Source organism: Lampetra fluviatilis, chromosome 13 (assembly GCF_964198595.1).
Source record: "Lampetra fluviatilis chromosome 13, kcLamFluv1.1, whole genome shotgun sequence".
Lineage (NCBI taxonomy): Eukaryota > Metazoa > Chordata > Hyperoartia > Petromyzontiformes > Petromyzontidae > Lampetra > Lampetra fluviatilis.
Window position 1 is genome coordinate 8,460,595 of NC_136287.1, and position 25,621 is coordinate 8,486,215.

General features: G+C 41.9%; 1 protein-coding gene across 6 annotated transcripts in view; it reads left to right on the forward strand.

Moving 5' to 3' along the window:
* Positions 1-25,295, forward strand: part of QNG1 (Q-nucleotide N-glycosylase 1) — a 72,264-nt gene extending 46,969 nt beyond the window's left edge. For 3 of the 6 annotated variants that reach the window (XM_078862244.1, XM_078862245.1, XM_078862243.1), the window contains 4 exons: positions 18,887-19,231; positions 20,569-20,828; positions 21,941-22,136; positions 24,679-25,295. In XM_078862244.1, coding sequence (XP_078718370.1) covers positions 18,895-19,231; positions 20,569-20,828; positions 21,941-22,136; positions 24,679-24,911 — 1,026 coding nt within the window. In that variant the 5' untranslated portion in view covers positions 18,887-18,894 and the 3' untranslated portion in view covers positions 24,912-25,295. Of the gene's footprint in view, positions 1-16,887; positions 16,921-17,216; positions 17,290-18,886; positions 19,232-20,568; positions 20,829-21,940; positions 22,137-24,678 lie in introns of those variants that run through there. The other 3 variants (XM_078862242.1, XM_078862246.1, XM_078862247.1) reach the window with 3 other exon arrangements.
* The last annotated feature ends 326 nt before the right edge of the window (positions 25,296-25,621 follow it).

The window sequence follows — 25,621 nt, forward strand, 5'->3', positions numbered from 1 at the left end:
TATACTTTATAATTTAATAACTCGACATTGGCCAATTGGAGATTACTGCAGGTGTCTATTTTTTTTGTAAAAGAAACCCAAAGTTTATTTGAAGTGCATATAACATGTAAGTGTTTAAGTAGTGGGGCTATATAATTTTTAATTGGTTAAACAAGGAACCATTGTTTGTAATGAGCCAAATTCCCATGGGTTGAATGATGCCATTAATACTACCATGGGTGTAATCAAGAAATACTAATGATAATGGCACTGACGATGATGATGATTCATGTTCATTGATGGTTGGTTTTCATTGTTTTCAATGGGCTGCTTTAAAATGCATCTGTAGAGCAGGTTTAGTTAGAATAGAGAATCATAATGCAAAACTATCAGTGTAGTCGCGACAGAAAATTGATTTCCCCTCTGCATTAAATGTGGAAATTAAAATTTTAGAGGCTAATGAAAAAGGTAAATTAGCAATTATGCTTTTATAACAATTAAGGAGCAATGTCATATATTTACGTGACCCAGCATTAATTAAAAGCAATTGCTTTCTCTAGTTAAAGAAAAAAGCAGCCAAATTCACTTTAGAAAAAAAAAAATCTATATTTCTCTGTCATCATATGTAGCAAGCTCAAACTCGCACACCTCTGTTACCACTACTGTATTACAATCGAATTATGTATTTGGATCTCTAATTGTAACTGCCACAGACGTGCACTGTGCTCTCAGCAGAACCAATACGCTGGTCTGATTGTAATGATGCCTTGAATCCCGTGTATATGGGACAGCTGATTAGGGCCATGCCAACCATCACATTTCCATCCCCTTCAACGTCTAATCCACAACGTCTCTGTGATCTTTCCTAATTACAAGCAGGTTCATTAAGCAGACCCATGGCACATGGTAATTGCCATCAGGGGCACAAATCTTCTCTGTTTGGTTATGTTTCTAGTGAAGCCAACAGACCACGTTTCGCCCCCCTCCCCCCCCCCCTTTACCAAAGTCTTCCCTCCCACCGCCCTCACAATTCCCCTGTGGGCTAAAAGCCGAACAGCTGTGTGTCACCCGGCACGTAACAACTAATCTGGATGGCACAGATGGTGGGACATGTGGGGCTTGCACAGAACAACCTCGTGTTTATCATTCTAACCGCTCGCCAAAAAAACCTCCCCTCCCACTGCTGAACAAATACCACCATTATTGATCCTTAGCGGAGAAATTACCCAGAAAAACACTCTTTTAATTGCATTTTTTGCATTATTAATCAAGGTTAAACTAATCACTTGTTTCTATAATTACAGTAATGAGAGACAGTTTTAAGCTCCCATAATGGTGCTTCTGGGGAAATATGCAAGAATAATACTTTAAAAATTCCGTCATATTTTTTTACGTAATACATATTCTAATTTGCGTTTATATAGATTGTCTTTTTTAATACTTACCTTACATTTTATCCCAGCAAATGCCACCCTTCTGTGCCATTATTTACGAAATTCATCGGATGTCTCACTTTCTGTAATATATATTTTCTGATTATAAAATAATAATATTATTGCCATATTAAGGTTGTTTTGAATTACATTTCTATCGATATCAAATCATGTGTATTTTTTTCGAGGCCAAGCATAATGTGTATTGAGTGTCTTGAGAGAGCATTTGCAATGGAATTCTATTCATCAGTGATGGAAAAATACCAATCCACATATATGACAAAGCTTTTAGTCTTTCAAATGTAGGCAAATATTTCACGAAAGAATTAGTTTATATATTAAAAAATCCATAGATCACAATTTACTAATTGTTCACTGTTGCAAAAAAAAGTACTGAAATAGCGTAACATTTATTTTGCCCATTTTTTTCTCCTTAAACCTGTGATCTAAATAAGTAAACAGTCATGCAAAATGGTAGCTAATGGCTCTGTTTTATGTGCCTACTATCTAGAGTATTTATACAGTAAATGAATTGAATTCTTCTTACAGCAAAGGTCAACAGACACTTTTCTGGCTTGTAATAATAGGATTATTGATGACAGGTGCTTTGTGGCATCAGAAAAGACCGTATCATGAACAACGGAAAATCTATGACTTAGCTACACAAAGAAAGTGAACGTGTTTGATATTACTAGAGCCGGTTATTATTGCAGCAGGTTTAATGTGAGCTGCCTGAGATGTAATGGTGCGACGTTAGGCGAATTGCGCAATATTGCCTGCTATAGATTGTGAAGTGGCACAGGAAATTATTTCGAGTTGACAGGCTGTTTGAACGCTGGCTGTGTATTGATGTGATAATTACCTTTCACCAAACATGCCTTCTGGCACAACTTACGAGTCCCCAGAAGCCAGTGCCATTCATGGAGACAGTCCCTCATGCCAAGACACCTAATTGGCACGCGGAATGACTTTAATATAACCTCATTAAAAAATAATAACAACTCTCTGTCTCATCTTCACAAATTGAAAGACAATGGCTAAAAGCATGAACCTCATCCAAATATTGAAATCAAATAAAATAAGAACATCATGATGCATATTATGGTCCAAATGTACTTAGTTTCGATACGGCAGCCTTCATCTGTAAAACAATGTACATGTAATTTGACATTTTTGGCTGAGCCAGATGAGCAATGAAACGGCACAGTGGTGTCTTCATTTACATTGGATAAACAGGAATGGCAAGGCAGGAGACCTTCCCCACCAGGGAAAAATAAAACTGAACCAGATCCGCTCATACAGTTTTTTAAATAGGATCATTAGGGGGTCTGCTTTACTGCACGGATATACGTAATTCTATGCACTACTAAGTAATTTTATTTAAACAAAAAAAAACAATATTATGGACTTGTATTTTAAACAAAATTGATTTTTCGCCGTGTGAGGTGACTACCAATACAAAACAGCAGTGCATACATTTCCACTTTAAGAGTAACTGTGAAATATATGTATTGCATGTTCACCTGCTGGTTGGTGAAGCTGCTGGTTTTGCAATACAGAATAATAAAGAAGGAATTGGCAGGGTGACTCAGGCAGCTAATACAATGTCAAAGTGTTTTGGTACTGACAAAATTCTGGGTTCGAATCCAGACAGCCACCTTTGATTAAACCAGATGCGTAAGTGTCGTGAGTTGATGATCTCAGCCTGTTCACAAATGGTTGCAAAATAATCCAACATATGATCTCTTTTGCTTTTTTTGAATAAAATATGTTTTATTCCATATCCTCGCTCACATTATACATTGTAACATCCTGACGTTCTGGATGGCATTACCAGGGGCATTGACGATACCAGGTAAACCGGACTCATCAGAGTAGATGGGGGGGAATTCGATTTTCTTTGTGGAAGGGGCCGGGTCATTGCCGTTCTGGTCTCAGGTATTTAAGTCTGCTATGTGCTTTAGGAATGGACCCCATGTACGTATTTTATTCTTCTTCCTGGTCTCTGAGCTTATAGCTCAGATGCTCCAGTGCTGAGATTGGGCCTAATAAATACAGCCATTGAGTATGGCAGGGGGCTTTGTGATCTTCCACGTACTCAATATGGTTTTCCTGGCCTCTATATTGAAAGTCCTGAATAAAATGTTCTCTTCTCGAGTTAGTCCCACTTTTCTTAGGTTCCACAGGGTAGTTTCCACACTTATTTTTACAAATGTATTGTTAATATTATTGAATTCCCCCATTACATGTTCATATAACTCAGCAATAGTCAGGCATAACCAGAAAGCATGTTCGCAATCGTGTATCACGCCCGAGGAGCACCTCGGACAGTTTGGAGATAAGGCTGCATCATTACCTCTTTAACTTCGTGTGACAAGCACATATTTGGGATGTATAAGGTGAGCGAGCCCCTAGTGTGAATACAGAGGCCGACTGAAGGTACTTCAAAAGTAGTTATGTGGTGTCCTCTTATGGGGTTGTTCTCTGCACTCGGTGTTGCACTGTTAGCTGTGAGAGGCCAGAATAGAAATTTAATTTTATAACATGATGCCGACAGCAACATTCATGAACAATTGGGACGAGGAAAAAATATGCAAGATTTTATTAATAATGCTTTTTTTCTCACAGCATGCTAGACTTCTGCCAGAAGCTGTAGTTCACCTGGGGTTTTTGTTTCTGGCCAGCAGGTTAGAGGTCAAGGTCACAGACCTCCCAAAAGCCACAATAAGAAAATAATTCAGTACAGTAAAAATATTCCAACACACAAAGCATGTTAGCATTGATATGCAGGTCAGCATTTTGGGTATGTTGTATTTCTGAATAGCAAGCTTTTCTATTGTTTTTTTCTTGGGTAAAATACAATTGCAGACCTTATTTTGTAATACAAGAGTAATGAAAGATTTTTGAAGGCAGATTTAAAATATATCAAATATAATTACTGTATAGATTACACTCGTGGAAAAATGTGCTCCATGGCAAAGTAAAGGTGTGAAAAGCATATAAATGACCATAACTGCATAATAACCAAGACAAATGATTTCCCATGGCTTTAAAAATATTACAGTTGGCTTGCGATTCACACAAACTCGCTCACCATAGTATTCTTTGAGTGCACACATGTGTGCTTGTATGAGCTTGTTTGTGTTTCCTCTGATTTCTTGGGTGTGCAATAACATCAAATGACCTTTAGACACTGACAGAAATGCATGTCTCGACCTGATTTCACAACACACACATACTCTAGCCCACATTATTTAAGATCCTTCACGCACGCACATTTCTTTCAACATGCTCGTACACATTTTCAAACTTGTGGGCACGCGTGATTTCACTTTTCACTTTCCTCCCTCCTTGAGAGAATACAAAAAAAAGACTGCCGTGATCATCATAGACTATATATGAGGATCGCTGTATTGTATGAGCGGTGGTGCAAGGGCCCCCATGAGTTGCAGGGAGAACATGCTGGAGTGTAGGCTGGTTAAGAGTTTTTTTCCAGACAGAAATGGAGGAAGATGTGCCCAGATTGAATAGAGAAGTTGATCAGTGTGGCACCAGAAATTAGTAGTGCATGTGCAGGGTATGTGACTAAGAGGATATTATAACATCTAGGTGGTAGGGGTAAGGTATAGGTAATTGAACCAACATGTGTGCAAAAGCATACCGAGTTCAGGGCAGGTTCGAGTTCGAGGCTTCTGTTTCAGACTACCTCTGCAGAGAAAGAAAAATAAATAGGTGTAGCATGTCGCCAGAGCACAGACTGCAGGCAGAACGAGTAGACAAACTCGACTCTGCAGTATCAGCGTAAAGCAGTTTATTTTTTCTACCTGTGAGATATCGGATCCTTTCGCCCGTGCAATGTCGTATGAGTTTTGGCAGTTTCATGAGCGTAACAATTATAGCTTCAGTTCGTGCTGCGTACATATGTTCCTAACATGCCAGTTAAATTTAGCAGTGGTCTATATAGGCTGTGGTATAAACTGATGTGGGAATATTCGTCAATTCGTGAAAATGTATCGCACTACATGGTGAAGAATTATATCATGGAAGATATATCAGTACATGCATGTTCATGTAACTACTGTTAACACGATGCCTAAACTTGTATGTGTTCTCTGATGCATGTGCAGTCATACCTCTGCGAACGAACCATCTGCAAACGAAACTCCTTAAAACGAAGTTGGCCATGGAGGACCTTGCCCCCCGCCCCCTATTTGTGCAATAAAATTGAAAAAGTTAAACATAAAAAAAACATATCCTCAGAAATCATGCGAAGCATTTCAAAAGATTAAAACGTTGTATTCCCCTTTCTGTATAGTTGGAAATTGTCAACTAACTAGGTTAAATAACATCCAAAGTGAGTTTTAATTCATTATTTGGTGGGTTGACATACGCGCCCTCACATGTAACTGTGTACTATGTCGATACTTCAAACATGTCTTAACACGATCGTACGTATATTGAACTTCTTTCACACCGTACGTGGCCAACCATGCTAATCGGAGGTGCGGACATGTATCATAAGCAGTTGGTAGGCCAGCGATGAACACACTGCACTTGGATTGTATTCCTGACCGTCCTTAACCAGTCCCGTCTTTACCAACCCACACTGGCAAGCGTGGTAAATTATTTTTTAAACAACTCCCATGATCAACACAGCATGGAAGAGGCCTTCATCCAGCAGTAGACTGACAAAGGCCTGTCCACACAGGATCAATATGTACCTCTGTAATAAAAATACGAAAGTTTGGCCCAAACGAGTTTCTGTCTACTTAACACAAAGCAATGTACAAATGCTGTAATGTGAAATATATTTTAAATTTAACGTGAAATGTGTTCGTGCTTGCTTTCCAAACTACTTTAGCTCTAAAATCGTTAGTGATCTGCTGGAGTAGTATCCTACATTAATTCTACTTCGTTCTCACTCGTAAATCCATATTTACGCTCAAATATAATACACATCAAAAACTCTTACTAGAGTTGTGTTTCATTAAGGTGAAATATAAGATTACAGTAAAACTATCATTTAACCATCGTATGAAAATGCAGCAGTGATCAAATTATTTTTATGACTTGTAAAAAAAATAACTGTAGGAAGCAATTATAAACATTTCAGGTGCTCTAAATTGTAGCAGTATTGTCGAAATGAAATGGTGCGATAAGCTTGAATATGCAATTGGACGTGATATTTTCACAATGCTATGATATACCTTCTATAAGTGTGCATCCCAAAACAAGGCAGTGTCTTAGGACAATCAAACAGACCTCTTTTTTACCAAAACACAACTGCCCGCCACCCCTTCGACCCCTGACACTCAGCACCAGTTTGAGACGCACTTTTTGATTGGAACCAAAACACATCCTCATTCTTTTCCAACACCCTCAGCCAAAGCACCACATCCATCATTGTTGGGTCACACAACAAGTATTATTGCAAATTGTGATATTCTTACTGAGCAGCTCAAATAGAACGGATCAACCAATTTTCGCCTACATTGAAATTTAATAAACTGCTAGCATTATACATAATTCTATGTAACACCTATTTAATTAAAACATTGAGAATAATTAGTTTTTTTTTAAACAACGATCGCTGCAAGGTTGTATAGCTTATGCTGTATATAAATTAATAAGTGTTAGAATGTTACAATCTTATCAAGTAGCGTAGGTCAATAATGATTCACACAAATATTTAGTTGGGCTTTTTAATTGTATAATTAAAATAATTGAAAGTAATATGCAATTAAAATGTCGTCAGTGGAAATAATGAAAACCAATGCATTTGTAAAAGAGAGGATGAGATATAAATTGCAGAGATATGATACATTTTAGCTCACAACATACGCAACATATTGAAGAATTTCACGTTCTACCAATGTATTGCTTAGTTAAACATAGAAACAAAAAACAATAACACAATTAAAACGAAACATCTTAAATGACTATCCCGTTTTGAATTGCAATCGAAAGCAACATACATGATTTCATGTTATGCTACAATCCAGCTATAATTTCTCAATTAAAACTTTTAAATTAAGAGTACTCTGTGTATTAGAACGTATTGCAGTGATGCAAATGAAGAATATTGTAAGGTCATGCAATTCGAGCTTGCCCCGTGAAATTATTCGGAAGGCGTTCCCTAATGACATCATCAGAATGACAATGCCAAAGGCAGGTGATAAAAGCAATCGTCATGCCTTTCTTTCATGATCAGTACCTCTCGCACACACAATTAGGACTTCCTGCAAGCATTAGTTAAAACTATATTAGCAATGACATAATAATGATATGCTTATTGTGGAGTGGAGCAGTGGTGCAGTCGTTAGTGCAGTGCAGTTTACCAGCCATGGCTCACATCAGTAGCTAGCGAGTGATATCTGAACCAGTCTCGGGGCCCCTCCCTAACAAACGTGTACTGACTGGCATGGCAATCCATAAAAGGTTTTCGGGTTAGATGGCGTAAATATAAATGTGTCCTTAAGCCCGCCACCACACGAAACAGTCATTTAGTAAGGTTTGTCACCTAAAGAAAACGTGCCAATTCGTTACTAGCCTAAGTGTTAAACTGGCATGGTAATATATATTTTTTCTATCTACGTGACTTAACCGAAAAAACCAGAGAGTAATGTACATATGATCAAAAACCCCACGTGATTGACAGTGTGGGGAGGACATCATCCAGCAGTGGGTTGATAAAGGGCTGTGAATTACATTTCTGCATCAAGAAACCAAACAATACAATTTGCATATTATAAATGATAAAGTACTTCTATGGATGATAAAGCATGTACATTTTAAATACCTGATGAAAGCAAATACATGATTTCATAAGATCTATCTTGTGAAAATTGGTCTCGGTTATCGCCTCCTATACAGAGGACTAAGAGAAGCAACCATAATGTCTCGAATTAATTTCCCCTGAGCAGGGCTTGTAGTCTATTCATGTTAACCTGCCCAGATGCCCTCAAGAAGGGTCTTCTGGAAGCTGTCAGATCGTTTCTGTTTCACTCTGCCGTTCTGCCAGAGGTGCCATCCACCCATGGCAGAATAATCTGCAGGCCCGCCTGGACGAATATCCCAATAAACATGTCACGTGGTTGGAACCGTTTAATCAACGTTGGCTCAAGGTTACATATTTACTGAGACGCTACAAATATATACAAATCGTTACTGCATAAAAAAAAATGAATACAATTTACGGAAACATGTTTACGATACATTTTATAGATTTTGTTGTAAAAAAAAAGACAAGCCTTAAACTTAACAACGGAATGGCGTTTTGCTAAATTTTCCACTGTATAGCATTTTTTTCTATTGTCATGTAGATGTAAACATGGATCAGATGTCAATTTCAAGAGGACATTTATTGAAACAGTAAAAACGAAAGCACGTTACACAAACTCACTGTCCCATCACAATATCATAGTGGCACTTATTGTTCGTACACATTGTTGCTATGTATTAACATGAAATATATTTAAGTTGTGATTCAGTCACAACTGGAAATACTTGCCCGAGGTTATTGGGACATGGTGGTGCACGACAGCTTGCCAGAGGATCTGAGGGCTTCACAATCATTCTGTATTTCGATTTAAAGCTTTTGTGACTGCAGGGATTCATCTTCTTGGTTCTTTCGGTAAAGTCACGTAGAAGGGAAGTAATAAAATAATAAAAATAAAACATAATAAAACAATTCTCACGACGTTTCGGCCACAACGCAAGCAGCCGTCCTCAGGCGAAGAATGAGACATTATCAAGCTAGGAGCTTATATAGGTGTAGCGAGGAGGAGCGCCTTAACAAAAGAATGTGCATATGAAGAGGAATTTAGCATACCAATGGGCAATGCGTAGGAGGTGGGCGGAGGGGTTTCAAAGTCCCATTATGCCCATGCATTATGCAGGATCAACAGCACCACGGGGGGGCGCAAGGAACAGCGTTAATAAAGGAAAGGAATGTTAATGATATGTAGCTGCATTTACCAAACAACCATGTAGAAAACCAAAGTAAAAAACTACATAAAAAACTAAAATATAAACTGATACTTACTATACTCTACAATAAGCTGAGTTACTAACAACAAATAATAAATTACAATTCTACGTCGTAAGAAGTATATAATATACTTCCATCTAAACTTTATTCTCTTAGCATATACAGTACTATATACTGCCATAGATAAACCCAACATTAAATTATATACTGTATTGCTGTAAACCACCCTATACTTTATACATTTTAATATAACACTATGTATTATTCAACTCACCCTAATGTGTATCGAAATGGTTTATAACGTCCTTCCAATGATTGCTAAGCCTGAATCCATCTTCTCGGTTAAAATTGTCTCTGTGTTTGTATATGTGGATCGCCTCATGAACGAATCTCTCATGATAGCCAGATGGCTTGCAGAGAACCTCCGTCTTGGAGAAGTCAATGTCATGTGAGCCCACTGAGTTGTAACAGTGGTCTGCCACGGCTGAGGTGTTTGTCCTACCGTGTTTTAGATCAGCTTTATGTTCACGAATGCGGTCTGAGACGTGTCGTTTGGTTTCCCCAATGTAACTGCTACCACAGAGGCAACTTAGTTTGTAGACGCCAGGGTACTGTATGTCTGGAATCACATCTTTTACAGACGGTACCAGATCACGGATTTTATATACTGTGTTGAATCGGACCTGGATCTTGTGTTTAATCAGGATTTTGGAGATCTTTTTTGTGACCCCAGCAATGTAGGGTAAGGTGATGGTCTTGAAAGGCTCCTCAACAGGATCCTTCTTGATGGTTGGAGTGATGGCTTTGCGGATTGTGTAGTCGGAGTAACCATTAGCCTTAAGAGCTTGGCGTACGTGTTTGAGTTCACTGGAAATGTGTTCATGGTCGGAGATGCATTGGGCTCTATGATATAGAGTCTTGATGAGGGAAGTCTTCTGGGATGGATGGTGGTGGGAATCCGGTTTTAGATAAGCATCCGTGTGGGTGGCTGTCCTGTAGACAGAGTGGCTCATTGAACCATCAGGTCTCCTTTTGATTAGGACATCCAAAAAGGGTAGCTTGCCATCATTTTCGACTTCCATGGTGAATCTGATGGCTGGGTGTATGGAATTGATGTGGTCGAGAAATTGGTCTAGAGCAGGCCGGCCATGTGGCCAGATGACAAAAGTGTCGTCTACGTACCTCTTCCATAAGGTCGGGCGTAGAGTGGCAGTCTGGATGGCGTCCGTCTCAAATTTCTCCATGAAGATGTTGGCTACAACCGGAGATAGGGGGGAGCCCATTGGGGTGCCCTCAATTTGCTTGTAGAAGGTTCCATTCCAGGTGAAGTATGTATTGGTTAAGCAGTGTCTCACCAGGGGGGGGTACCCCAGCATTTAGTCCTTGATGAACCAAGTCTTCAATGATTGCGATGGTGTCAGGCACAGGCACCTTGGTGAACAAGGAAACCACATCAAAACTGACAAGCAGGTCGTCTGGGGACAGGGCAATCCCCTTGATTGTCGATACCAGGTCAGTAGAGTTTAGTACTGCAGAGGTGGTTTTTCCAGTGAAAGGCCATAGGATTTCGGACAAAAAACGAGCCAGTTTGTAAGTGGGGGAGTTGATAGTAGAGACAATGAGACGAAGAGGTGTATCTTCTTTATGTATCTTTGGCAAGCCGTACAATCTTGGTGGCCTGGCTGCAGAAGGTTTCAACGAGAACTGTTTGGTCTGATCAATTAATGCGGTTGAAGCAGAAATGATGTTGTTGGTTTTGGAGACGAGGCTGTTGGTGGGGTCTCTTTTTATTTTTGTATAGCTGCCATCGTTGAGTAGTTCTTGAATTTTGTTGTTGTATTCTATTTTGTCCATGATGACAGTGACATTGCCTTTGTCGGCTGAGAGGATGACAATGTCATCCCTCTTTTTTTTTTTGAATTAGCTCAATTAAAAAAGAGGGATGACATTGTCATCCTCTCAGCCGACAAAGGCAATGCCACTGTCATCATGGATAAAATAGAATACAACAACAAAATTCAAGAACTACTCAACGATGGCAGCTATACAAAAATAAAAAGAGACCCCACCAACAGCCTCGTCTCCAAAACCAACAACATCATTTCTGCTTCAACCGCATTAATTGATCAGACCAAACAGTTCTCGTTGAAACCTTCTGCAGCCAGGCCACCAAGATTGTACGGCTTGCCAAAGATACATAAAGAAGATACACCTCTTCGTCCCATTGTCTCTACTATCAACTCCCCCACTTACAAACTGGCTCGTTTTTTGTCCGAAATCCTACGGCCTTTCACTGGAAAAACCACCTCTGCAGTACTAAACTCTACTGACCTGGTATCGACAATCAAGGGGATTGCCCTGTCCCCAGACGACCTGCTTGTCAGTTTTGATGTGGTTTCCTTGTTCACCAAGGTGCCTGTGCCTGACACCATCGCAATCATTGAAGACTTGGTTCATCAAGGACTAAATGCTGAGGTACCCCCCCTGGTGAGACACTGCTTAACCAATACATACTTCACCTGGAATGGAACCTTCTACAAGCAAATTGAGGGCACCCCAATGGGCTCCCCCCTATCTTCGGTTGTAGCCAACATCTTCATGGAGAAATTTGAGACGGACGCCATCCAGACTGCCACTCTACGCCCGACCTTATGGAAGAGTTACGTAGACGACACTTTTGTCATCTGGCCACATGGCCGGCCTGCTCTAGACCAATTTCTCGACCACATCAATTCCATACACCCAGCCATCAGATTCACCATGGAAGTCGAAAATGATGGCAAGCTACCCTTTTTGGATGTCCTAATCAAAAGGAGACCTGATGGTTCAATGAGCCACTCTGTCTACAGGAAAGCCACCCACACGGATGCTTATCTAAAACCGGATTCCCACCACCATCCATCCCAGAAGACTTCCCTCATCAAGACTCTATATCATAGAGCCCAATGCATCTCCGACCATGAACACATTTCCAGTGAACTCAAACACGTACGCCAAGCTCTTAAGGCTAATGGTTACTCCGACTACACAATCCGCAAAGCCATCACTCCAACCATCAAGAAGGATCCTGTTGAGGAGCCTTTCAAGACCATCACCTTACCCTACATTGCTGGGGTCACAAAAAAGATCTCCAAAATCCTGATTAAACACAAGATCCAGGTCCGATTCAACACAGTACATAAAATCCGTGATCTGGTACCGTCTGTAAAAGATGTGATTCCAGACATACAGTACCCTGGCGTCTACTAACTAAGTTGCCTCTGTGGTAGCAGTTACATTGGGGAAACCAAACGACACGTCTCAGACCGCATTCGTGAACATAAAGCTGATCTAAAACACGGTAGGACAAACACCTCAGCCGTGGCAGACCACTGTTACAACTCAGTGGGCTCACATGACATTGACTTCTCCAAGACGGAGGTTCTCTGCAAGCCATCTGGCTATCATGAGAGATTCGTTCATGAGGCGATTCACATATACAAACACAGAGACAATTTTAACCGAGAAGATGGATTCAGGCTTAGCAATCATTGGAAGGACGTTATAAACCATTTCGATACACATTAGGGTGAGTTGAATAATACATAGTGTTATATTAAAATGTATAAAGTATAGGGTGGTTTACAGCAATACAGTATATAATTTAATGTTGGGTTTATCTATGGCAGTATATAGTACTGTATATGCTAAGAGAATAAAGTTTAGATGGAAGTATATTATATACTTCTTACGACGTAGAATTGTAATTTATTATTTGTTGTTAGTAACTCAGCTTATTGTAGAGAATAGTAAGTATCAGTTTATATTTTAGTTTTTTATGTAGTTTTTTACTTTGGTTTTCTACATGGTTGTTTGGTAAATGCAGCTACATATCATTAACATTCCTTTCCTTTATTAACGCTGTTCCTTGCGCCCCCCCGTGGTGCTGTTGATCCTGCATAATGCATGGGCATAATGGGACTTTGAAACCCCTCCGCCCACCTCCTACGCATTGCCCATTGGTATGCTAAATTCCTCTTCATATGCACATTCTTTTGTTAAGGCGCTCCTCCTCGCTACACCTATATAAGCTCCTAGCTTGATAATGTCTCATTCTTCGCCTGAGGACGGCTGCTTGCGTTGTGGCCGAAACGTCGTGAGAATTGTTTTATTATGTTTTATTTTTATTATTTTATTACTTCCCTTCTACGTGACTTTACCGAAAGAACCAAGAAGAATCATTCTGTAGTTTTAAATTAAATCTAAAAACTCACCTTTTTAAACTTGCTTTTACTTAAGATTCTTATATAGTGTTATGTTTAATATGCCTTCGATAGTAATTTATTATAATGCAATTTTGTTTGTATGGAATTTGCTTTTATTATTCTTGTGATTTAGTCTATACATTTTTTTAAATCTGTACAGCACTTTGAATGGCATAATTTGCACGAAAAAGTGCTTTAGAAATAAATACTTGATTGACACGGACAGTCAAAAGGTAAAGCACGCCTTCGGATTGCTGCTTAACGGGCCTAAAAGGGGGAATCGGTTGGGGGGAATTGAATGGGATTGGATGTAGAAATACAAATGTGAAGAGTGGCAAACGGAGGATGATTGATAAAGTGGAACGTTTAACACGTAGTAGGCTTTCGCGAACAATATTATCCATAAATAATAGTTTTTTTTGGGTTACATCCAGTTAAATATAAATGTGTCGTTAAACCAGCCACCACCCGACACAGCCAATTAGTGAGGTTTGTCACGTAAACAAAAAGTGACAATTCGTTGCTCGTACAGCACACCGGGTGGAACGGTTGGAATCCCTTGGGAAAGGTGGAAGGCGATTGGCTGGAAGGAAAGCAGGTTAAGGAACCTTCGAGAAAAGGGGCTTGAGGGATGATATAAAGAGGAAGCGAGATAGAGAGAAAGAGTTTGGAACGCTTGGAGTCAAGGGAAACCTTGAAGACCCGCACGTGTCTCGTGCTGGAAGAAATAAAGACTCGTACTGTTCAAGACTGCTGTGTCGGGCGTCACTACATTTATATTGTACGTACAAGTGTATAATTCCAGGGTGAGTTCTTGCAACACTACTGGCCATAAACTATTAACTCGCTCACAGGTTAATGTTAGTATTGGGTACCACGTGATGTTGTCGTGTCAGTGTACTCTTTGCTCTTCTACTACTCCACGAGGCCAGGTGAGTTTGTCGTACAGGTAAGAGAAGCACAGATTTCAAAGCACAGGTAAGCCTTGCTGGTATCAACTTTACTTTTGTTGGAGTTGTGTTTCGTTTCTTGAGTCACTTCCCAAAAGCAATGTTGTGACTTCTTAGCTACATCACACCGGTTACACGTGCCAGGCAGTCCCATTATTTGTAGCATCATGCCCGTGTTGGCCCCAAGTTGTTTACTGGGTATGCATCCGGGAATTGGCTTTTGATTTTCGATGGTTTCAGTTTTTGTTCCCTTTTATATCACTTACAAGTATAAATATATAAAATACATTACAAACGGTACATGGGCGTAACTTTGTATTTACGTAATTAACGGTGGATCGTTAAAAAGTCGGATATACTTTGGCACCTCGCCCACCTAAGTAGCCCGGTATTTGAAAGTCAAACCAATTATTAGGGAAGGCTGCTGCTGTTTGTATGTTGAACTTCTTTCGCACCGTACGTAGCCAAAACGAGCTAATCGGAAGTGAGGTATTTAACACGTAGGCTTTCGCGACCAAATGTTCATGTTTTTCTGGGGGGGGGGGGGGGTGTTAGATCGCGTTAATGCAATGTAAATGTGTCGTCAATCCACCTCCACCACGACACGGCCAATTCGTTGGAAGTTTTGCCACGCGAACCGAAACGCGCCGATCAGTTTTACCACTTCGGCACAACGGCGTGTACCAGGGACGTGCGGTCAGGGGAGGCAGGGGAGGCAGAACCTCACTTGTTATACTCCAATGAAAATAGCTGTTACGAAAAGTAAAACAATATATATTAAGATTTTTCCACTGATCTGTGTTAGAAATGTAATTTCTGTACGATTGCAATCATTTTTATAGTCAAAATCGCCAAATTTGCGGAGCTCCGCTGCAAATACAGGAAGAGATGAGAGGTGAGGCAGCGACGAGCTCAGCCTCCCCTCTGATTGTGCAACCCCTCAGTAACTGGATGGAGCGCGGGCAATAAGCGTGTGCCTGTCACTATCTCAGTATGTCACCAATGTAATGTTTGTAGACCCCTTAATTTCATGTCCTCTCCTTCCATACTCCAGGTAACTTATTTCACGTATGTGTTTAAAGATATTTAGGTATAAAGATATGTACAGTAAAACCTTGGATTGCGAGTAATTTGGTCTGCGAGTGTTTTGCAAGGCGAGTAAATAAATAAATAAATATTAATTTGATAAACGAGCGAGGTCTTGCAATACGAGTAGTACGTGTATACGCTTTGTCTGCAGAGCGTCACGTGGTCACAACTGATATACGATTGCTTTGGATTACAAGCACGTTTCCGGAACGAAACTATGCTCGCAATCCACGGTTTTACTGTATAAAGATATTTAGGCTCGCTGGTCTCGTCATGAAACTGCAATGAAAAAGCACCAGGGGAGGCAGCTATCACATCTGCCTCACTGAGGGGGACGTGTCTAACACGCCCCCCTCAGTGAGGACACGCCCCCTCAGTGAGGCCACGCCCCCCTCAGTGTATGAATGTGGCTCTGACACTAGCCAGTGCCTCCCCAGCCGTTGACAGTCACCGCACGTCACTGGCGTGTATTTATGATGACCCCGACGACAAAGTAATAAGAAGCGCCACTTTTATTAGAGATTTTCACAATCAGGAACCCTACTAAAGACGTCCACGATTAGGGACCCTAGGCTTCGTTCTTGTCCTCATGCTTGTATCTTCCTCCTAGCGTCCCCCACTCCTCGTCGTTTCTACCCTTATATATCCCACTGCCCCCTTTCTCGAACCTTCTTGTCCCTGCGTTCAATCCCCTCATTCTCCAACCCCTTTAAAAGTCTGCCCTCCCGAACAATCACCCCGAATGCCTTTCCCCCAATCGGAGACCGTTTGTTTATTTTTAAACAAGGACCGTCCATAAATGACGTCACGCGATTTTTGATGATTTTTGACCCCCCCCCCCTCGTCACACGGCGTCACAAAAAGTCAGACCCCCCCTCAAATATGACGTCACAAAGCTCTGCCCCCCACCCCTCCAAAATAAAACATGCTTCAAATCGCTTTAAACTATTGTCATTTTAGTGCGTATTTAATGTGGCGCTGCACTCTGATGTTGTCGGAGTGTCGTTATAACAATTAGTGTTGTTATAACAATTCTATATTTATTTAAAGTTGCGCATTTTGATGTGACGTCACATTTCTCAAACCCCGTCACACATCGTCACAAAAATCTGACCCCCCCCCCCATGACGTCATTTATGGACGGCCCCTAATACACCTGGGGGCGTGCTGAAGCAGTCGCTGTGACTGGGCACGCGGCGCGACAAACCTTCACCAAATGGCCGCGTCGGGTGGTGGTAGGTGGGGTGGGCGTTACGACACATCAACACCGCACGCGACCCAACCCTGTTACTGTGATCGCTGCTGTTGCTTTGGCAAGAAGCGACAGGCTAAAAAAAACGACTCAAAGACATTTGTAGCCTTCAATGAAACAATATATAATCGGCGACGTTTCGGGCAACGGCCCTTCTGCAACCCCCATGAATGGTGTTTCCCAGGCACGTCGCCCCCCCTCGTCCCGTACGAGATTACGCGGTGACGTCACTGCGCGATTACGCGGCGACGTCACCGCGCGATTACGCGGTGACGTCAACGCGCGGTCACGTGGCGGAGGGGGGGAGTTTACAGCAACTTCGCTGCCCGAACACGTGCAGCCTGCGTGTACGGTACAGTGCGAACTCTGTGCAAGCGGCATCTGTAGCGCGAACGTTGTAGTCGGCTAGCAAGAGGTTACAATTGTAACTTAGCCCTAGCCCAGGTCTGTACCAGAGTAAACGCTCAACGTTTGCCGCGTTGTGGGAACAACTTTGGCCCAACGTAGGCCGAACGTACCGCGTTGACTGCGACTCTCACGAATCGCCACCGCAACTGTTGCATTGCAATATCGCAGACTTTGGGCTTTTGTGCCTCTGCTAACTTTACCTACGGAATCGGCATATGACGCGACGAAACAGCGATTCGTATGTTAAAATCGTTTCGATTCAATCGGCTCATGAATATGGCGTGAAAGAACCGATGTTTGATTCGGATAATGGGACCGATTGCATTGCTGTTAACGATGTTGCTGAGCACCCCAAAATGCTAAGCAGCCAGCAATAAACAGCACAATTAAGGTTTCACTAGATAAGAGTAAGCACGTTTTCAATAGTATTGATTGAATTAATCTTTGCATGACTCATGATTTTCATTACCTGGACATTTCCAGAACAAGAGTTGTTTTGTGTGGATGGTTGTGATTCCCTAAAGACGTTCTCGTGTTTGCGGACAATTGCAACATAGATTGCATTGCAATGTTTGTAATGCGTGCACATTGTGAGAGACCTAACGCAAGCTCGGGTAGTCGCTTGCAATATCAGATTGTTGACTCTTGAGAGGCAGAAAATGAATGTTCAGCAGATGTCCGCACGTCTAATGAATGTGCTGGTCAAGGGCCGACTTGAGTTGGAACACCACCTGGAGTGTCTGCACCAGTTTTATGGAATTTCGTCGGTAGTTTTACGGATGCATTGGGCCCTGGAAAAGGAATGTGGGATTTCCATCACTGAATAAAAAAAAGCCTTCACTGGAGCTGAAAATAACCACGCATGGGCTAAAACATTTCTCGTGACCCTAGCACCCTCGTTTTTAACACCTAACAGGCTCAATATTACACTGTCAGATTTTTTAAATTGATTTAAAATGTATTACTTTTTGTAGCCTTCATTGAAAGGTGGCTGTTATTTTTGTTTAATATACGCATACATTCCAATGCAACACTACCTGAATAAATCTCAAGTTCTGTGATATCTGCTTCCGTGGGCTGCACTCTTAACACGATGCGTTGCACTGCTCATCATGAAAACTTCATCTCAGCTTGAAAACAAATTAGTAAAACAAAAACCTGCTTTAAATAATTACCATATATTATCGGAGCATAAATTTCGATTTAAAGCTTTCGTGACTGCAGGGATTCATCTTGGTTCTTTCGGTAAAGTCACGTAGAAGGAGCATATTCAAAACGGTATAGGTGCAGCCCTGAAATTGCTTGCTCACACCACTGCTGGTAGAAGGGCCTCCACTAGAGCCCCTTAGCATTTGGCTTTTCATTCTGGCCAGGTGTCTTGGAAGAGGTGGCAGTACCCACCCTTTACCCCACCATCTGTCGATCGACGAACTGCTGTTCCCATTTATACTGCTGGGTGGTATGCACAGGAAGACGTCAAACGGATTTACTACAATGTCCCCTGCTTGAATGGCCATGCATGCATATGTTTGTTTTAACAGAAGACGGAATGGAGGAGGTTCTGTGTTCACGTGATGCCGGGCGATTCATTGCCAAGAACAGCAAGGACGTTTCTATTGCAGAGGAGGGCGTGCGGTCGGTGGCAAGTGTGCTGTGTAAAAAGTATCAGGAAAAGACTTTCGGGGTGGAGTGTTGGAAAAGCATGCACAAGCTTCATCCTCAGATGAGCAACGAGGATGCCATTAACTGGGTGTTCGTGGTGGACACACTTAATTTCTCTTTCTGGGCTGAGAGCGATGACACAAAGTGCTTGGTGAAATACAAGGAAGAGATGTACAGCGGGTACTGGACCCTATGTGCCGCTATGAACCGTGCCCTTGATGAAGGTTGTTTTTTCTTTTCTTTTGTACTTGTATTTAATGTTTATCGTACAAGCTGGGGGTTTGATGTGCGGGTGCACGTAGGCATGTCTGAGACATTCAGTTCAATATTTATAAAATGTATTTTATACACCTGCTTATTTGTGCTATTTTATTAAATTTAAATATGGTCTTTCTTTACAATTCCCTGCAGCCTTTGTCATAGTTGTAGCTGAATTTTAAAAAAGTTTTCTCTCAGGAGTTTTGTTTGCATTTCATGATGAATACAATTGGAGTATGAACCTGGCATTCATGCAGTGTGTCAGGCTTTGGGATACCTTGGCCAAATCCGTTTCAATAGAATCGAGCATGGCCAAAAAAAGGTTTGCAAGCTACATAAAGCCTCACCGATCGTTAATTTGGAATATGTTCTCCCATAATGAACAGTTCGTCTTATTTGAATGATGAGACCTACTGGGTCTAAATCAGACCAGGGTTTGCTTAAACAAATGATGCTTGATATTGTTCTGGAAAGACAATAGGCTGTTGTATACAAACAAATATATTTATGCTATGCTATTTTTGTTTGACCAGGTAAGGCCCACTGAGCTATATAGCTATTTTTCGGAAGCGATCTGGCCACAAATTATAGCTCAACGAAGTGGCTTATGTGGAAAATTATAGCAGCCAAATACTATTCATGCATGTCGATTCTAAATGTGGAGGGAAAAACAAGAGGACCTGGAGAAAAATCCACGCGAACATTTGGGAGAACATGCAAACTTAAAATATACAGGTGTCAGGGTTGGGATCGAACTTGCGACCTGTATACCAGGCGAAGGCAGATACCATCGTGCCACTGGGGTACATCATTTTAAACACATTCCTGCGGAGGGAGCTGGTAGGAACATTGGGTTGCTCGGTCAATGGCCAGGGTCAACGGCGGCGTGGTATATTCCGCAAATATGGCCGACTGTGAGGGCGGGCACAAGCCGGCGTGAGTAGGTTAAACGTTGAGTTTTATAAGGGCACCACGGGGTGACCAGCCCCTCCCCACCCAGCCCCACCCTCCCCACCCAGCCCCTCCCCACCCTCCCCTTTCCACCCAGCCCCACCCCTCCCATTTTTGGATGCACGACGGACGGACACAATAATCCCCTGTGGGCTGGTGTAACCAGGAGGTTCCTACCAGTATTACGAGACCTACAGGGTCGAAATCAGACCAGGGTTTGATTGCTTAACTAATGCAGCTGAATAGTATTGGTTTGGAAAGACAATAGGCTGTTGGATTAAAATATCTATGTATGCGGAGGCAGAATGCAGTTTGTATATGATCAACAATGAATATGTATAATCTTGTTCAGGGTTTCATATGACCAGTGCGTCGTACTACAGCAACATAACCTTCGAGGAGCTGAGCCACGTTCTCCGCTCTGACTCTGGCTCACCAATGCCCATGTTGGCGGAGCGGCACCGCGTGCTCACGGAGACGGGACGTATCCTTGTCCAGAGCTTTGGCGGCTCCTTCCTGGAGTGCTTGCGTCGCTGCGGACACAGTGCGCAGGCTCTGCTTCGGTTGGTGGTGGAGAACTTCCCATGTTACCGAGATGAAGCAACCTTCAAGGTACATTGCGCACGATGTATGTACGGTCTGTTGTCCTATAACGTGTGTTTTCATAAAGTGAATTGGATACAACGCGATCAATGTATTAGGGAACACATTTTCTTATAACGCGGATGCAAATTGGATATAACGCGATTGAGTGACCAGAACTACGTCGTGCGAGTAGGAAAAAGTGGTTGTACGGCTGCTTCGGCGTAGCATCACAAGGCTGCGGGATGCTGCTGGATGCTTCCAGATGCTACCCACGCACCTCAGTCTTTGTTGCGCCTGCATATGCATCTCACGTGTTATCGCAGACTGTGCTTTACGCAATTTTTCCATAACGTGATTTTCTCTGGGAATTAACTACTGGGTTATAGGAGAACAGACTGTGTAATGTAGCCTGCTTATGTGACACTACACGCACAGCCATTTTGCCAATTTGTGGGTGGATTGACAAAAGGTGGTGGCTGCGCCTACACAAAGTCTGGGCCTTGGAGGCGATTGTTCTGAGACATGACATGGCCAATATGACTCCTGTTCAACCATATGTCAGAGGTCAACATCGATTGTCCCATGGAGAGATTTGTCCCTGCTGTTTAAATGTGGACATTTGTGCACAGCCTTTTTTGTCAGCACACTGCTGGATGAGGGCCTCCCCATGTTGTGGGAGTTGGCCATATTTCACGCCAGTCAGTGCAGGTTGGTGAAGGCAGGGAGCATAGAAGTAAAGTACAGCCAATTGATTTTGCCGTACTGCCCTCTGCTGCCTACTATATAGCCTGCAGTATCATAACAACCTGTTTTTCCTCAAAGCCTGATAAGTTATATACAATGCGAGACTGCCTTTATAAGTAAATAAATATTGTATGGTTATTGGAATTCCTTTTTAAGTTCATGTCTATGATGTAAATGTGTTACCACTGTTTTAAAATGCCACGTAAATATATGCTCTTGCCTTTATTAAACATATACTTCACAATTATCCACAAGCAGAGCAAGTGATCGTATCTTAATCATGCAGAGTGCCAACGTGAAATTGTGCCCAACACGGATACTTTTCTAGACTCATTTGGATGTGCATTGTTTTCTCTGTGCTGTGTTTATATGTGTGTGTGTGTTTGTGCCTGCAGAGCAAAAGGGTGGCTCTGTACAAGCGAGCCCAGATCCTGGTGGCTGACATCTGGGGCCTCCTGGAGGGCAAGGGCGATGGCTTCTTCAATGACATTGGCACCCTGACCATGTTTGCCGATTATCGGGTGCCCCAGGCACTGGTTTACCTGGGTGCTCTGAAGTACTCCAGCCGACTCACGCAGAAACTCAAAGACGGTTTGTATTTCACTTTGCTGCAAAAACACTGACCAATATTTAAAAATGTGTGGCTTTAATTCTGATTGCGTACAGTAAGTGGAAAAGTGGGTTTTAGTTGAGCATGTCCCTACGTTTTAAATATAATTCAAAGCAAGAAAATATGCACACTGACATTTACACTCTTTGTTTATCCTTGCTGTTGGCAAGTGTAAGCTTCCAGTGAGGAAGGATCAACATCAAGATGTGAAATGGAGCTAATATGTTTATGCCATTTATTTATTTATTTAAATACTTACCAGATCGCATAGTGGAGGCTCAATTTCGTAGAGTAGGATATGGTAACTGGTGTTTAATACCATTCTTTTAATCATCCTCTTTATAATTTTTTTAAAAAGGGATAAGGAACCAATTAAAATATGACAAAATAAGACCTTTCACCCCTCCCCATGGTACACTACTGATCTGAGGGCACCGAAATTCACTGGCCGCGGAGGTGAACATGCATGGAGAAAGTCTGGATTTCCCATTCATCACCATGTTTTTAAAGAACAGCATCATGCCCATTCCAACAACATCTCACGAGTTAAATCATCCTATATTGATGGTTGCATTACGATAAGCAAGCGTAATCCCCCACACCTTATTATCTACCATCATTCTTCTGATTAAGGATACAAATTAAAATTCTTCTGCTGATCACTGCACCACCATTCGGTATATTTTTTGGTTACATTTCCACTATCCATTCCCAATTATTATCTGTCCCTCCGATTTTCCCAGGTTCGGGGGCACTTTGTTGTTACTGCAACTGCAGGACTCGCCTCTTTTATCGTGGATTCCCAATCTACATGTTGCTCATTGGATCCCTTTCCTTGTAGACGATTACAGGAGAATGTTTCTGCATTGGGGCCCTTTGCCCCTGGCATCTTCAACAAGCCTCTTGAGGCTGGTATAGTTCTCACCATTTATTAAGACCGCTGCAGTCACCCTGACTTTCGACAAGTCGCGTCTAATCTCCATCCTTTCTTATCCAAGTTCTCGGAATGTGCTGTGGCCTCTCGTTTCCACCAGCGCCTCGCGTCTCAATAACAAGTCTGACTCATTTCAATCGGGATTCCAGGCCGTGCACAGCACCGAGGCAGTTCTTGAGAGGGCGATCAATGAGTCGTTGCTGTTAGCGACTACGGGGCCAAGCCAGTCTCCTCGCCTTGCTTGATCTTAGTGTCGCGTTTGACCCCATTGCTAATGGGGTCCTTCCTGAGCGATTAGAACACTCGATGGGAATTTCTGGTCCTACCTTGCAGTGGTCACGCTGTTATTTAGAGAAACTCGTGCATTGTCACAATGGATGGCTTTAAATCTCCAATCAGACCGGTTCAATACTGTGTCCAGCAAGGATATGTACTTGTTCCCCCACTTGTTAATGCTTATATGGCTCCTTTGGGCACTGCTGCAATATTTGGGCTTATCTTATGACTGCTATGCTGATGAAACGCAAATTTACATCCGGTTAGGCTCCGACGGCTGCTTCTGCACTGTCTATGTCATTAGTATTAGTGAAATCTGGGTTGCATAAACATTTTATTTTACTCAATACTGACAAAACTGAGGCCATATTCATTGGCTCCCATCTGCAGTTGTCTAAAATTGGTTAACCACATGTGTCAATAGATGGTCACGATGTCTGCCCATCACAGGAGGTCAAAAATCTCGGTGTTCAAAATGACCAGTCCCTGTCCCTTGAGGCACATGTATCCAGGGTGGTTAGAATCTCGTTCTTCCACTTTAGAAATATTACCTGGCTGCGTTAATTCCTGTCACCTAATTACCGAGAAAGTCTGGTCCGTGCTTTTGTGTTCCCCTGACTTGGTTACTGCAAGGCATTGCTGTTAGGGATTCCGATTAAGGTGCTGGGCAGACTCTAGCTTGTTAAGAATGCAACTGCTAGAGTCCTGACATGCAAACCGTTTCGTGAGCACATCTCACCTGTTCTCTTGTATTTGTATTTGGCTACCAGTCAAGTATTTCGTGGATTATAAAATGCTGCTACTGATTTGCAAGGCTCTCAATGGGTTTGCCCCAGAATATTTGCAGGAAATAATCATTTTGTATTCTCTAAACAATGTCCGTGAGATCTTCTGATCGCATCATTCGAAGTACTGCGACGTCAAGGCTCTGTTCCCGGGATGATTGGGCTTTTGCCAGTGTAGCTCCCAGACTATGGGATGCTTTGGTAATAAAACAATCAGAGATTCGTTAGAGCTATTTAAGTCTCTTGAAAATACCTATAAAATTTACCCTGTAGTTTTGGCCGTTTACCCTGGTTCTGTTTTATTTCCTGCTTTCCATACATGCCGCATTGGGATCTACGGATGAAATGCACCTTTGCTGAGCTGACTTTTAAAACCCGACATGGTTACCTTTCTTGCCGGAAAGTATTTGACTTCAAAGAGTGGACATGAAACGTGTAAAAAACATTTCATCAGAGCGGCAAAAGTCTTGGGCTGCAGCATTATGGACGCCTTCCCCCGTTAGCCTGCCTGCCATTCATATTCCGCAGGTGTGATGTTTGAGTCTGGCGAGGAGCAGGAAGTCGAGATCCGGGGATGCTCCATCTGGTGCGTGGAGCTCATCCAAGAGGAGTTGGCTCGTTTGTTGGCCGAGCGCGGTGTTGCAAAAGCTCAAGATATTAACGCCGTCCTGCTAGACTATTACCTGTGGGATTATGCACGTGCCCACCGCGACGAGATGGCACACATCCCAATCCACCACATCCGCTGCATATACTACTGAGGGACACTGTGCCAGCATGGCTGAAAGCATTGCTTCAAGACCCATGTTTTCAGTGGTACTGGCTCGAAGGTTAACCTGACACATTACCACCATGGAGGTGATATTTTCATTCGGAATTGTTTTTTCTAATTTTCCCTTTAATGATAACGATCAGTAGTTGCGGCATAAGCGAAATTATGGCATACAAAAATTAGTTGTGGACAATAAATGTTTACTTAGTCGTATTTGCTGAATGTACAATTATTGTGTTCTATTTCTTCGTGCTCAATTATGAGGCACATGTTTTTGCAGTTAACACAACTAACACTGTACTTTTGCAATCTCGTATAAGCAACTTCAGGAAAAAATAAAAGGACATTGGTTTAAATTAAAGAGCTTTGTAAACGTAATCATTTAATAACTTTCGAAATAGATTAGTAATACTGCAAATTGTACCTTTATTGTTGTAAATAACGGGGAGCTGTCATGATTTAATTAAGGGAACAAACTCCAGAATGTAACTAAAGGTTGCACAGCATGTGGCTGTGTATACAATTTCACTTGTCTGATTTTCACATTTCGTCCAATTTAGACGTTTAACTATACAACATGTTTAATGCTGGGTCCTCGACTTTATTTAAAAATGAGTCGGCAAATGTTTTCATTACTGGTTGTAGTGCAAAGCGGAATGTTTATTGGAAAGGTGATGAAATGTAATAGTTATTCGAGTT